The 15,737-nt window shown below is 35.1% G+C and overlaps 5 protein-coding genes across 5 annotated transcripts; all 5 read left to right on the top strand. All coding sequences in view use genetic code 12, as the record gives it.

Annotated features, from left to right (window-relative positions):
• Positions 1–2,879: 2,879 nt before the first annotated feature.
• SPAPADRAFT_62318 (NADH/NAD(+) kinase) lies at positions 2,880–3,931 on the top strand (the record flags this gene model as incomplete). The annotated part of the gene is made up of 1 exon (XM_007376433.1): positions 2,880–3,931. One exon carries the CDS (start codon positions 2,912–2,914, stop codon positions 3,797–3,799), a length of 888 nt encoding a protein of 295 aa, XP_007376495.1.
• Positions 3,932–4,223: 292 nt separating this feature from the next.
• DED1 (DEAD-box ATP-dependent RNA helicase) lies at positions 4,224–6,158 on the top strand (the record flags this gene model as incomplete). Its single annotated transcript, XM_007376432.1, has 1 exon — positions 4,224–6,158. The coding sequence occupies one exon, from the start codon at positions 4,224–4,226 to the stop codon at positions 6,156–6,158; it is 1,935 nt and encodes a 644-aa protein (XP_007376494.1).
• Positions 6,159–6,990: 832 nt separating this feature from the next.
• SPAPADRAFT_62316 (glycosyltransferase family 32 protein) lies at positions 6,991–8,473 on the top strand (the record flags this gene model as incomplete). The annotated part of the gene is made up of 1 exon (XM_007376431.1): positions 6,991–8,473. One exon carries the CDS (start codon positions 7,012–7,014, stop codon positions 8,143–8,145), a length of 1,134 nt encoding a protein of 377 aa, XP_007376493.1.
• Positions 8,474–9,321: 848 nt separating this feature from the next.
• Positions 9,322–11,508, top strand: SPAPADRAFT_72461 (glycosyltransferase family 32 protein; the record flags this gene model as incomplete). Its single annotated transcript, XM_007376430.1, has 2 exons — positions 9,322–9,537; positions 9,775–11,508. The coding sequence occupies 2 exons, from the start codon at positions 9,332–9,334 to the stop codon at positions 10,676–10,678; spliced, it is 1,110 nt and encodes a 369-aa protein (XP_007376492.1).
• A 640-nt stretch (positions 11,509–12,148) lies between these two features.
• SPAPADRAFT_72460 (alpha-mannosyltransferase) lies at positions 12,149–14,552 on the top strand (the record flags this gene model as incomplete). Its single annotated transcript, XM_007376429.1, has 2 exons — positions 12,149–12,181; positions 12,329–14,552. The coding sequence occupies 2 exons, from the start codon at positions 12,149–12,151 to the stop codon at positions 14,252–14,254; spliced, it is 1,959 nt and encodes a 652-aa protein (XP_007376491.1).
• Positions 14,553–15,737: the final 1,185 nt, after the last annotated feature.

Here is a 15,737-nt window from a genome sequence, read left to right as displayed (position 1 = left end):
AACGAGTTATTTTTATGGAGGTAGAATGTATCGTGCACAGATTCTCTTCTGTAATACAGTATAACTACACCTTTGGAGCAGGATTTTTCGTTCTCCCGCAAGATGGTTTCGTAAATTAGTTCGTCAATAGGAATGCTTGCATCGAGAATAATATCCTGTTTCAGCTTATATCAACAAAAGAGGAATAGTGATAATTATAACCTGCTGGGCAACTGAGAATATATATTATACCACCTTGACAGCTTAGTATAAGGGATGGAGGAGTAATTTTATTCAATATCAAATATTTTCAGAAACAATATAAATTAAAAGAATTATTATTTACGGTGCGCCTCACGATTATCAAAAATAATCTGAAATAGATTTGTTCCCCCCGCCCCCATTGTATTTTTGTTCTCAATGTGATTTATGATTATTGATTTTGCTGTCCTTTACAGTAATTTACGAGAAGGATAGAAAGTTCTTACTTAGGTTTAATTCTACCGGAAAGTTAAAAATTTAATCTGAGTCTAGCAAAGCTTGCTTTATGAGTGTCAATTTTGGTAGTCCGAGCTGAAGGCAAGCATGTGCTTTTCGCATCAAACTAGTGCTGCCAGAAACCATCCCTAAGTAGAAACAAATACAAATCAGATTTTAGGCGGGGAAAAATAATCTGTTACTTTCGAAGTATTTCCGTCAGCAGCAAATGAGTTTATGGGATGTATAACGAAACACTATTCTGGATCTCAATCCTCTTAGTGTAATGGAACTATCATTAAATTTAGGTGATGGATATGGACAAGAGTGATTTGAATAAAGATAAGTAAATAGCTGCCACATTTATGAGAAGTCAAAAAATGCGTTTCAACCCCCGCAATCTGGTGGTAAATTGCTCTCAAACCTACTTTTCAAGTTTGAATTGAATCTGGATCATAGGGAATCTAGAACCATGTGGTCGTGTATCCATCAGTATGGTTTATACAAGATACAGGATGCTTTATTTTCAGCTCTTTGGTGGTTCCAGGGGATCCTCTAGTATGTTTGAGGCGAATGCTCACAGAGAGCAAACTATGATTCTCTGTAGATATCTTTATGCAGTCTTATAGTGAATGGGATCACGCTCAACTTTGCTTATATAAGCAGTTGTTCTAGGTTATCTTCGAAAACCAACTCGATCAATAATTAGAAAAAAAAACGTAGATGACCCATTCCAAGAAAATTATGTTAATTTTATACTAAAATAAGTAAAAATCCTAGAGAAAGAAGAATAAAAGAGCTAAAAGAGATACTATTTTGTTAAAGAGCATCAATACTAACACTCTCAGACTTGAAATTCTTTTTACTGGTCTAATACGGAATGAAATAGTTGCTTGGATTGAAGGAATGATCGGATCAACATTTTGCAGTCATTTACAAACCTTTTTGTTGGTGGTACTACTACTACCACAAAAAAAAAAAACCTCTATGCAGAAACTACGAAGCTTGTCTCCTCCATGTGATACGTAGTTTGTTTATCTAGGGAAGTTCGAAATCAATATCTCATCATAATAACATGAAACAAGCTATTTGCGCCATAATAAATGTTAAATGTGTGGTCTGATTTAATCCTGGCACGACCTGTCATGAGAGCAATTACGGTTGCTTTTTTATTGTTTTTCCGTCGTTCAGATCGTTTGTTAATTTCCGTTGGCTGTTTGCCGCCGCCTGTTAATTTTTTTGTTTTTTTCTTCTGGTTAATTCCGGATATATTTCACAATGCCATTGAACACGGAGTGACCCGAAATTATTTATTATTATTACTACACAATAAATATATAATTCTGAATCTTTCTTTCTTGCCATGTCGCCAATAAACACACGTTCTCAACTCACCCAGCAGATAAATATGGCCACCACCAATGTTGCTGCAGCTACTGCTACTGTTACAGATACTAATATTACCAGATCCAATCGTACTTCTGGCACAGTAACCCCTGAAGAGATGACTAATTTATCCTCAACACTAAGTAATAAACTTGCACTCGGAAAACATAGAAGCAATTCTACTGGAAGTACTACTAGTTCTCTGTCTACTAGTAGTAGTTTGCATATGAGACCGATGCAAGAACACCATTTTCCAATCAATAATAATATAAACAACAACTCGATCATTCACCCGCAACCACAACATGCACCTTCTCCTTCTTCTTCATACCGTCGTGTCAATATCAAACAGCGTCTGTCGAGTGGGAATGCATTCACAAACACCACCACTTGTCCTGCTTTGACAAATAATACCAATTGTCCTGCTTTATCCAACAGTACCAATAGCACTAATACTACTGCTAGTAGTTCACCAAGTTTCCATATGACTAGGGAGCAACCCAAGATTCACAGCAAGCTTTACTGTGAAGAGATTCAAATGCTGAACACTAAACCAATAACTAGAGACGTTCTTACCAAATTGAGTAGTGATGACCTTCGTTCGGTTAAATCGCATACGGAATTGGCGGAAACAGCCAATGGGGTAAGAATGTTGGCTAAGAACTTGCAACGTGCTACTATTCAATTGGATGTTAAGGCAATCATGATTGTTACCAAGGCTAGAGATAACTCGTTGATTTACTTAACTAGAGAAGTGGTTGAATGGTTGTTTACTAAGGACAAGGAAATCACAGTGTTTGTTGATTCCAAATTACAAGCCTCAAAAAGGTTTAATGCTCCTGATATCATTGAGAAAACACCAAAAGCAGCTAAGTTATTAAAGTACTGGAATAAGAAGTTGGCATTGAAATCACCAGAGATTTTTGATTTGGTAGTTACATTAGGTGGTGATGGTACTGTCTTATACATCTCCAATTTATTTCAAAGAATTGTGCCACCAGTTATTTCATTTGCATTAGGATCACTTGGATTCCTTACAAATTTTGAGTTTAATGAATTTAGAGAACGAATGAATCATTGTATTGATTCGGGTGTCAAGGCTAATCTTCGTATGAGATTTACCTGTCGTGTTCATGGTAATGATGGTAAGTTAATTTGTGAACAGCAAGTATTGAATGAATTGGTTGTTGATCGTGGGCCTTCACCTTACGTTACCCAATTGGAATTGTATGGAGATGGATCTTTGCTCACCGTTGCCCAAGCTGATGGGTTGATCATTGCTACTCCTACTGGTTCCACTGCATATTCTTTATCTGCTGGAGGTTCACTTGTACATCCTGGCGTCAGTGCCATTTCGGTGACCCCAATTTGCCCTCATACCCTTTCATTTAGACCAATTTTACTTCCTGATGGTATGTTCCTTAAAGTTAAAGTTCCAGATACCAGTCGTGCCACTGCATGGGCTTCATTTGATGGGAAGGTACGTACTGAACTTAAGAAGGGATTTTATGTAACTATTCAAGCTTCTCCATTCCCATTTCCTACCGTGACATCTTCCAAAACCGAATATATTGATTCGGTTTCACGTAACCTTCATTGGAATGTCCGTGAACAACAGAAACCGTTCAGTTCATACTTGACTCCTGAGAACCAGAAACGACTTGAACGTCATGATAAATCTGATATGGAGAATTTCCTGAGTATACAAACTACTAATGAAGTGCACGCTGATTCCGACAACGAAGAAGCATTTGATATCAACTATAGTGACGATGATGGTGAGAATGAGAAGGAAGAGGAAATAGAACACGAAAGAGAGAGTTCGGATGAGGATTTTGCATTCATCCCTGCCGACAGTGGGACCCTGACTCCAATGAGCCTGAGTTATAATAATATTGATGATAGATGTTGTTTTGCCCATCCCCATGCCAGAATAAGTTTAAATCAGAGATTTTGAGCCATTGAATGGTAATGAATAATGTCATGAGTAATGTGTAACTGTGGCTGATGATCTAGTCATAATTAACCAAATGAATTGTATATGTCTTTTATCTATATTTTGCAGTTTAATACTACGTTAATAACGCGTACATTTAAGCACATTCGTAGACCAATCGTAGAACGGTTAATCACGTGCCAAGACTTTATCAGTTTTTCTTTGTTGTGATCTACCACAGCAAAAAAAGCAATTGTGGTGACTCGGTACACGACTCTTTAACTAAAGTTAAATTTCTTTTTTTCTTTTTATCAGAAAAAGAAAAAAAATTTTTTTTGCCCTTCAATTAAAAAAATTTTTTTTTAGGTTGGTTGCCATATAAATAAAAAAAACACCTTTTTTTTTAATTTCCTACACTTACTTTCTTTTAATATTACTAAGTATAATGTCTGACATTACTCAAAAGATGGACAACTTGTCTGTTCAAGATAACGCTGGTGGTGAAAAGCCACAACGTTCACAATACGTCCCACCTCACTTGAGAGCTGCCCGTGCTAATGCCCCAGCTGACGTTCCTTTTGGTGGATCTCGCCGTTCTGCTAGTGGTGGTAGTAACTTTGGCAACAATGGTGGTGACTATGATGGTGGATACCAAAGAAGATCCAACTACAATCAAGGTGGTTACAACAACAACAACAGAAGAGGTGGTTTTGGTGGTGCTCGCGGTGGCAGCAATGCTGGCGGTAGATACCAAAGACCAATTCCTGGTGTTGGTAGATGGGTTGACGGTAAACACGAACCATCTGAACCTTCTAAGCAATTGGAACTTGAATTATATGGTACTCCAGATGATACCAAGATGCATTCCGGTATTAATTTCGACAATTACGACGATATCCCTGTTGAAGTCTCTGGTAACGATATTCCAGAAGCCATTACCCAATTCACTGCTCCTCCATTGGACCCATTGCTTGTTGAAAACATTACCTTATCTAGATTCACTAAGCCTACTCCTGTTCAAAAGTACTCCGTTCCTATCGTTACCGGTGGTAGAGATTTAATGGCTTGTGCTCAAACTGGTTCCGGTAAGACTGGTGGTTTCTTATTCCCAGTTTTGTCTGAATCTTTCAAGAGTGGTCCTGCTCCAATTCCAGAAGCTACTGGAACTTTCTCATCATACAAGAAGTACCCAACTGCTTTAGTTATGGCCCCAACCAGAGAATTAGTATCCCAAATTTACGACGAAGCCAAGAAGTTTGCTTATAGATCTTGGGTTCGTCCTTGTGTTGTCTATGGTGGTGCTGATATCGGTGAACAAATTAGAAACATTGGTAAAGGTTGTGACTTACTTGTTGCTACTCCAGGTCGTCTTAAGGATTTATTGGAAAGAGGAAGAATTTCATTGAGCAATATTAAATACTTGGTTTTGGATGAAGCTGATAGAATGTTGGATATGGGTTTCGAACCACAAATCAGACACATTGTTCAAGAATGTGACATGCCTGATGTCAATAACAGACAAACCCTCATGTTCTCGGCCACTTTCCCAAGAGATATCCAATTATTGGCTCATGATTTCTTGAAGGATTACGTTTTCCTTTCTGTTGGTAGAGTTGGTTCTACTTCAGAAAACATTACCCAAAAGATTTTATATGTTGAAGATGACGAAAAGAAGTCTGTTATTTTAGATTTGTTATCTGCAGGTGATGCTGGATTAACCATTGTTTTCACTGAAACCAAGAGAATGGCTGATAACTTAGCTGATTTCTTGTATGATCAAGGATTCCCAGCTACTGCTATTCATGGTGATAGAACTCAATATGAAAGAGAAAAGGCTCTTGCTGCTTTCAAGAATGGTGCTGCTCCTATTTTAGTTGCTACCGCTGTCGCTGCTAGAGGTTTAGATATCCCTAATGTCGCCCATGTTATCAATTACGATTTACCTTCTGATATTGATGATTATGTCCATAGAATTGGTCGTACTGGTCGTGCCGGTAACGTTGGTATTGCCACTGCATTCTTTAACAGAAACAACAAGAATATCATTAAGGGATTGATTCAATTGTTATCTGAAGCCAATCAAGAAGTTCCAGATTTCTTGACCAAGATTGCAAGAGAATCTTCATTTGGTGGTAGCTCCCGTGGTGGTAGAGGTGGTAGAGGTGGTCGTGGATCATCTGGCCCAAGTAGAGATTTTAGAAGAGGTGGTTCATCATCAGGTTCTTCTGGTTGGGGTGCCAGCTCTGGCTCTTCTGGCTGGGGAAACAGTGGTAACTCTGGTTACTCCAACTACAATTCTTCAGCTTCTAGTGGTTCTGGCCGTCGTACAAATGATTACAATTCAAACTATGGTAATGCCACTTCCAACTCCTGGTGGTAAATGAATAGCTAAGTAGCTATTTTTGTTTTGGTTTTGCTATTGTTTTTTTGTTACTATTTTTTGTTTTATCATTTGTTGATTTTTTTTTATATTTTGTTGATTTTACAACTCCATGTCTCAATCATTAAGAAGGAGGAAAGATTTTTCATCCATATTATTTATTTTGTTTGTTTAAACAGAATTGTTGCTAATTATTCAGTTGGTATTTTTTTTATATATTAAGGTTGCTTTTTCAAATTTTTATTTCCCCAGGTAAGAGAGAATTCTTACTCCATTAATTATTAGTTGGTATTATTATTTTTATTGATTTTTGTTTTATTCATTTTTGATAGTGATTTATGGAGGAACCTTTATCCCCCTTTACAGTTTTGCATATGCTGCGGGTTCAATTCATAAATTGTATTACTATATCATAAAGAAAGTTTGATTTTTAAAGTTTGGAAATAAAGCATAGAAAAGGCATAGAAAGTTATAGAAAAAGAAGAAGAAGAAGAGGAAGAGTGGAGGAGCTGTGTGAATGTTTGGAATGAGTTATTTGGTTAACTGCGTTCTTAGTGGAGATAGCATTTTCTTCTTGTTTTTTTAGGTTATTACTTATAGGATTTAGACATTGGGTCAAGTTATAAAGTTTATAGTTTCATATTACATATGAGTTAATTTGAGTTTGTAGTTCCTCTATATCGTAGAAGTTATATTCGTTCTAGAATTTGTGGAAGTTTGTCGGTACTTAATTTATCCGCGTTGAGATCTCATTTTTTTTTTCAGGAGGGGGTCAACTGATATCAAAGCTATATCTATATTTTTTTTTTTCAAAATAGTAAATACTCACGTTGATAAGATCGATCCCACGAAAATGGTCCAACCAGGTCTAAAAAGGTTTATATTCGCCTTACTAACCCTATGGATAATATACTTTACCATTAGTTCTTTATTTACTAGTCACACTGAATCAGTCAAGGAATTCAGTAGTGCCAAACTAGAACTTGTCAATGCATTAGAAACACATTTCGACTGGAAGAAAACAGGACTAAACTTCCAACCAACTTCCAGGATTGCCATAACTAAAGATACAATTGTCCAGCAGCAATTATCATCTGCATTCCCCTATGATCCCAATGATTCCTTTCCCAAGAAAATCTGGCAGACGTGGAAAGTTGGCCTTGATGAACATGATTTTCCTCATAAATATAGACGATATCAAGGTACTTGGGAACAAAAGAACGCTGGATACAAACACTATGTTCTTTCAGACGCCGAGTGTGATGTTCTTGTTGAGAAATTGTTTGTTAGTGTCCCTGATGTGGCTCATACGTACAAGATCATGCCCAAGAGTATTCTCAAGGCAGATTTTTTCCGATACTTGATCCTTTTCGCTAAAGGAGGAGTTTATACAGATATAGACACCACTGCATTAAAACCCATTGATGATTGGGTTTCGAATAGTCAAGTTTATTTAGGAGTTGTTAATAATGCGGGATTAGTTGTGGGTATAGAAGCTGATCCTGATCGTCCTGATTGGGCCGAATGGTATGCTAGAAGAATTCAATTCTGCCAATGGACTATTCAACTGAAGAAAGGACATCCCATGTTGGGACAATTGATTGCAAAAATCACGGAACTTACATTACAAAGAGAAGAACAGGGTACTTTAGAAAAAGTATTGGGAAAAGATGAAGGAGGAGATATCATGAACTGGACCGGACCTGGGATATTCACAGATTATGTGTTTGCATATATTAATAGCATTCTTGAATCTCGTGCTAGCTTCAAACTGAGGAAATATGATGGAGCAGTGGATTGGAAATTGTTTACCGGGATGGAACAGCCCATTGTATTAGATGACGTGATGGTATTGCCGATAACTTCATTTAGTCCTGATGTGAATACTATGGGTGCTGGTGATTCTAAACATCCTATTGCCTATGCCAAGCATATGTTCCTGGGCTCTTGGAAGAAAGACGATCCAATGCCTGGAATGGAAGATTAATGTATTTATGTTTGTAAAGTTTAAATTTGTACACTAATTCTGAATAATTATCACTAGAAGTAATACTTCTGCTTACACTAGACTCTTGTGACAGTTCAACACGTTCAAAAGGTTTGACATATTTATCAACGAAAGATAGGTGGTAGATATATTGCCAGGGCTAGGAGGGCCATCATATTTAGTTGCGTGTGGAAAAAAGCTAACGCAGGTTTAAGCAGAGTGATAAAGCCATCCGCATAAAACTAATTGGACTAAATTTAGATCTGCATGGAAGACCTTTTTTAGCATTGTGAGATCTTGAGATATATCAGCTTATCGTACGAGTGCCAAAAAAAAAAAAATTACTCAAGTCAATAATCAGATATTCATAAATAGGTTTTGACCACACAATAATACACGTGTTGCAAAATATTGAGAAGTCTACAGTGACTCAAAAAAATATTTAGAAAAGATACAAACTAAATTTTAATTTTTCATTGTTTTCGCAGTCAATCTAGACTAAAAAGTATTGTACGGGAAATGAATATTCAGGAATACATTGTTATTGCTGACTTGAAAAGGGTTTAGTTGACTCCAGCAACTAGGAGCCAGAACTGAGATTCTGCTACACAAGCATAGTTTGGAACTCCTTTCAATACATTCGATAATTATTTTCCACCTACAAGACAATAATAGTCCTGCAAAATCCCAGATTTCCCTAACGACAGCTTTTTTAGCCACATGTTTTTTAGAAGCTGCATATTCCAGATTATAAAAATAAATAGATCCCACGTGAAGCTGATTCTTCTAGCTCAAATCTGATATACTATGATTAAACTTAAACAAAATTAATTAGATAAATAATTCACATACAAAAGATATCCTATGAAAGTGACTCGGATATTAATCGAGGCTTAGAACCACTACTAGCCACATAATGTTATCAAAGGCAATAGAAGTGATATAAGCCCATTTGTTCTTACCCTAATTCCTTTTGAAATAAATTATTAATGCTAAACAAATTCATTGTTCAAATTAACACATACACTAATTAATATTCGTAAATGTAAATGATGAATTGTTGATATTCAAATCTCTAATTTGGGCACGATTCTTTCGGAAATTTTTGCAAAAGTACGAATTATAAATAGCACCCCTTATATCTACTTAATACTTTCAATTTACTCATTCAAATATAATCACAATAATGGCAAATAAAGAGGAAGATCCAGAGCTTACTTTCACCATAGAAGATGATTCAGTGGAAGCTATTCCACTACAATCCTTGGGAGAACTGTCTATGAATTCCAGTATCTTTGTTGACTCACCTCTAGAGTATCCAAAACCCGGTATATTTCAAACTGCAAACAAGTATTTCCACTATATATTCAATATACTTAGTTACCAATCAAAGTGCGTTGGTACTTTTTGTGAACTCCATTGCAAGAAAATATTGGTCTTGATTATTACAATTGGTTTATCATATTATTTGATAACATTCCTTGATTTGGGCCCTCCTGCAAGATCTAAAACAGAATATAGTTCAACAAAGCTTCAATTTCTTCGCTATATGGAACACTATCCTGATTATAAGAAAAATGGTTTAAGTTTTCAGACGGAGTTATCCACTAAACTTTCAACCAAAACAAGACTTCGCAAACAATTGGCACATAGTATCCCTTACAACCGAGACACCCCATTACCCAAACAAATATGGCAAACTTGGAAAGTGAATCTTGATGACCCAAATTTTCCAGCCACATTCAAAAATTATCTGCAAACTTGGACTGAGAAGAACCCTAATTATACTCACCATATTTTAGCTGATCAAGAGTGCGATCAGCTTGTAGCTGAATTGTATTCTGGAACTCCCGATGTGATCCATGCTTACCAAATTATGCCTAAGCCTATTCTCAAAGTTGACTTTTTCAGATATTTAATTTTATATGCCAAAGGAGGAGTCTATAGTGACATGGATACTAAAGCAGTAAAACCTATTGATCACTGGGCCTCCAACTTAGAAAGCAAAAGATTCAATTCTACTATTTATTCCGATGATCCTAAAAACCCTGGTTTGGTTGTAGGAATAGAGGCAGATCCCGAGGTTGACCAGTACAAATATTTCGCTCGGTCACTCCAATTCTGTCAGTGGACAATCCAACTGAAAAAGGGGCATCCCATGTTAGGAGAACTAATCGCAAGGATTACTGAAACTACATTGGAACGTGAGGAAATGGGTCTACTTGAGCACAAGTTAGATGTTATGGAATGGACTGGTCCTGGTATATTCTCAGATTATGTATTTGATTACCTAAACAGTATTTTTGATGCATCTTCAGCTGTGGCCCGTCGGAAATATGACAGAATCTTTGATAGAACTTTTTTCACACATATGGAACAGCCTATTCTTATTCAAGATGTATTAATATTACCAATTACATCTTTTAGTCCAGATGTTGGATGGATGGGTGCTCACGAATCTCTGGATCCCATGGCTTATGCTAGGCATATGTTTCTGGGTTCTTGGAAGGTGAATTCCACTGCTCCAACTTAAGTGGTACAATTAGCGGTTTTGTATAGTATGATTTCCGTTTGCAAGAGAATTTGCATAAGATAATTTAGATATGCTGAATCATGACATACATATTACTGCACTATCTGGAGTCAATTCTTATATATATATCCCACCCTAAGATATAATTTACTATAATATGTTTGTGATATTGGTGGAACAATAGAGGATTATTATTTTCCTATTCTAGTAGCACTTTACTTACAACAAAATATTTAAAATTAGAATCTTCACTGAACCCTTTGTGTCAATTTGAAATTTTTCGTAAATAAACTCATACAAAAATTGTTTAGATTGTAGCATAAACCAAAAGTGAATTGTCATTACTTATAATATAAGATGTAAGATCACAGGTAGAGGTTTGCATACTTAATTAGGAACGTATTACTGGTCATTTACCAAGTCTAGAATTTTGAAATAGGAGTGTATTCCTGAAAAATAATCTTGCAAATCTCAGAAGACCCAAGGCGTGTGTGAGTGAGAGTAAAATTTTCCATACCCCACTATAATAAATTGCGAAAAGTACCAGGATATTTTCAAAATCTTCTAGAAGCTAAGGGAAATATAGTTCCTATATTGTATTCTATATCATATCGTGATGAAGTACCTAGAATTTAATCATGGAGTTCTCCATGAAGATAGTAATAGAAAACACTATAATTGGAGAGAAGTAGCCCCGTTTTAAAATTTGTTATTTTGGCTTCTCTGGTCAATAGGAAGACATAAGCCACCACCATTGTTCATAATTGCCACCTAATCAATTAGATTCGTAAATGAAAATTAAATTTAATAGCATTAAGAGTTCTCAATTTACCCTCTGAAAGTATAGGTTTATTAAAATAATCTGGATTTCAGTATTGTTTTTGATTATTTACTACCTTTAAATAATTGAGTTTATGTTTTTAAATTATAAAAAAGTTACTGGACAAAGATCAATAGCCAAATACGAAAAATCTCCGCAGTTAGACTAAACCAATTATTTTTTAATCCAATTAGTATAGATTTGTATTTCACATTTATAACTAATAATCTAAGGCAGGTAAAAATAATTTTATAGCAAACTATTTAGGGTTTGTTGTGGTGGCCAAACTTCCTTTTTTTTCTCGTTATTATTAAATCAATAAGGGATTAATACACTATAAATAATACTTAAAGCCCACATCAGAATTCTTTCGAACCTTACTCTTCTTAATTGCCGATTGTATAATATTTGACGTACTTCTGCTTTATAGTAATCAGGTTTCACTATTTTCCGTATAAGATTTGGAATCCTTATAATTTAACTCGTTACATCGTCGATTATCTGTTTTGCAACAATCCGAGTAAGTACATTTTCAAGAAGCAACCAAAAACTATACAAAAACATTCTCTAAAATTTTAGAGAGATTTTGAAATATATCTTATTCTTCATCACTAGCTGCTCCGACCTCATCCAAATAACAATTCCAACTTATGATTATCTCACCTAAAGCACTCAAATCAATCGTAATCGGCTTTGTTACCGCGTCAGCTTTACATTTGCTATATTCAATCCATACCGCTTCAGGATCATCAGCTCTATCATCCTTAACCTCAGGATCAAGCAGTTTTGGGATTTTAAAGTCTCTCACGAGAGGTGTATTTACTTCCCAGCAAAATGAAGAAGAATACAAACTTGTCGGTTATCATCAAGATCGTCAAACAAACTTAATAGTTTTACAAAAGAGTTACTTAAACGAACTAGATTCTAGTTCTTCCAACCAGGTGTGGAATTCTATTAAATCAGATATTGATAATAATGTTGATTTTGATTTGAAAGTAATTAGCGGGTATAATTACAAAGAAATGATTGAGCGTATTAATTCGGAAAATGAACTAAGCTTAAACAATTCAGTCATTGAACAGTTTGAAACTGAACAAAAGTTTATTCATGCATCAAGAGATTTCTTTACAAAATTAATGCAATTCATTCAATCACACAAACCAGATATTGGAGGAATCAACAATAATGAGCATTTTCCAAATGGTAAAAAGATCGAAGAATACTACCAAAAGCAAAAGCAAGTGTCCGATGAAGAACTTGCAAAGATAGATACAGAAGACTTATTGCATAAATATGGTCATTTGCCTGTTTATGGTGGCCATCTTAGGGAACAATATTCTGAAGAAGTTGTAAGAACTAAAGAATACTTGTCTTTATTCATTACTTTAAGTCAACAAGAAAAAGACAGTTTGAGAAATTCTCATAATGCTTTTGTTCATAATATGATGACTCAATACTCTGACGAATTATTGCAATTTAATAAATTCAACGATTTTATGAAGGGTGACGGTATCGTTTATTTAGGAGGTGGTAGCTATAACCAATTAGTCTTGGTTTCTCTCAGAATTCTTCGTGAAAATAAATCTAGATTGCCAGTTGAAGTTCTTATGCCTTATGAACAGGATTATGATCAAGAATTTTGTCACCATATTTTACCAACCTTGAACGCTAAATGTAAGCTTATGACTCACTACTTGCCCAAGAGTTTTATGGATAACGTTGGTGGTTTCCAATTAAAGAATATCGCCCTTTTAGTCTCTTCGTTTGAAAGAGTTCTTTACATTGACTCAGATAATATTCCAATTAAAAATCCCGATTCGTTCTTTGTGAATAAACCGTTCACAAATAAGCATTTGGTTATGTGGCCAGATTTGTGGAGAAGATCAACTTCACCAACTTTCTATGATATTGCAGGTATCCCGGTTGATGATACTTTCCAGGCTCGCAATTCATATGCAAAAGGTGATCCTCGTGGAATTAATGAAGATACCAGCAAAATTTCCTATCATGATCTTAAAGGTGCTATTCCAGAAGCAAGTTCGGAAACCGGGCAAATTTTAATTAACAAGAAAGTCCATTTCCAAACCTTAATCTTAGCAATGTACTATAACTATTATGGTCCTGACTTCTTCTATCCATTGCTTTCCCAAGGTGCTGCTGGTGAAGGTGATAAGGAAACATTTATTGCCGCTGCTCATAAATTAAATTTACCTTATTACCAGGTTCAGGAATTCTGCCGTGAATTGGGACCTGTAGATCCAAACTCCAAAAAACATAATATATTTGCTATGGGTCAATATGATCCAATAATTGATTATATTCAAACTGGTGAAGATCCAAGTGTTGAAAACCACGCCCAAGGTTCTAAGCAACACGTGGTTGATTACTACAGTGAATCAACTTTGAAATACCCTAAACATATGAAGGACACTAGTATGTCAAACTACGATTTTCATTACTTCAAATCCTCGTCACTAGCTTTCTTACACGCAAATTGGCCAAAATTGTATCTTCATGTATTCTCAGATCAAGACAGAGGTCCAATTATCAAAGAAGGAGAAAGAAGAAGATTGTATGGTATGGAAATGCTTAACGAATTATCAGGGTACGATTTTGAATTGCAACTCACCAGAGGTGTTTACAGCACATTCTGTATTAAACCTTATCTTATTATAAGCAAGGGTGATCATGCAGATGATAGAGATAAGATATGTGAAAATATTAACGCGCAAATTCAATTTTTGGAAAAGAACTAGAGATAATTTATATTAGACTAATAATTACAAAACTTGGGAGATATATCTAGTGTAGTTCTGCAGTTAAGTCACCTTGCTATTGAAGCAAGGAACAATAACTCGTGATTTAATACACAGTACTCTCTATTCAAAATGTAAATATCTATTGGTTGTATATAGCTTGATTTTAGATCTTCTGACTAAATGTTGATTCTCATCAGGATACTCATATATTCTACATGAATTTCCGCAAGCAACAATAACCACAATATCAAATTATTGCTAATTACTTTTATATAATATATTCATGTATTGTAAGCAACTGCCAAAGCTTGTACCTCATTATGCAGTTACATAGCTATGTTTCAAAATGAAGAAAGGAATAATAATGGTTATTTATAATGCTATAAAATACATGTTATCTCAAATAGCCACAAAGAAGAAATTGATATACAACGTATCCATTAGCCCCAGCTAGCTCTCCATAACTTCATTTTTTTTCCTTTTAAACGAGGCAAACAAGCGTATGTTAAGATATATATCACTGAGATCTTCTCTTTTGGTCGCTGCACATTTCAGCATAATGTATCCTAATCGTAAAAACATCCGATTTTTCAGGAGACTGTTACAGTCTATTCAATATAAATGCTAACAAGCTGCTTTGTTAAAGTGGTTATGGCAACCTAGGATATGGACACAGTTTCCATTTAGTAAACATTATGCTACAATATTACAACCACCTACGTATTCAGCTGAAGAAGGGTAAAAAAAAAGTCGATAGTAGCAATGTTACAAGTTATTGATTCCATAATAATACTTTTATAGGTGTTAGATAATACGATAGAGGTGTGATTAAGTGCGAAAATATTTCATACTACCACACAATAATAACTTTCTAAAATTAAGAAGATAATATTCAAAAATGTTCCTCAAGTGTCAAAATATTACGATGCCAATTTTATATAGGGGTTAAGTGTCTTAGATTTCCTTCTAAAGTTTATCAAAAGAAATAGTAACAGAAAACAGCTACATTAGAAGGGGTTAGCCCCGTTCCGAAAATTCTCCTAAATTTTGTTCTTTGGTGAACAGAGAGACAACAGCCACAACCATTGTTCATGAATGGCACATAATAAATAATATTCGAAAATACAAATTAAATCTGCTTAAATTAGGGATTTTTAATATGTCCTCATAAATTGCAGAATTATTAGCGTGATCTGTAAATTTTGTGTTTCTTTCAGCATTCCTTTTCCCATTCTATTGTTCTTTTTACATTTCTGCAACTTTTGGAATAGTACAACCACTGCATCCTTTATCAAAACATTTTGAAACTTACAGGATTTGGATTTGACATCATCATTAAATGAATCTTTAGATGCGATTTCACCTAAATCTACTTCTCAGAAAACAATATTTCTTTTCAATACATCAGAAGCCCTAAGTTCAGGATTGAGATTTGCAGTACATCTAACTTGTATTTAACGAGACTTTGTATTGTCAGTCA

Source organism: Spathaspora passalidarum (assembly GCF_000223485.1).
Source record: "Spathaspora passalidarum NRRL Y-27907 unplaced genomic scaffold SPAPAscaffold_5, whole genome shotgun sequence".
Taxonomy (NCBI): Eukaryota; Fungi; Ascomycota; class Pichiomycetes; order Serinales; family Debaryomycetaceae; genus Spathaspora; species Spathaspora passalidarum.
Note: the sequence above shows the minus strand (reverse complement) of the source record. Positions and strands in the feature narration are given on the sequence as shown.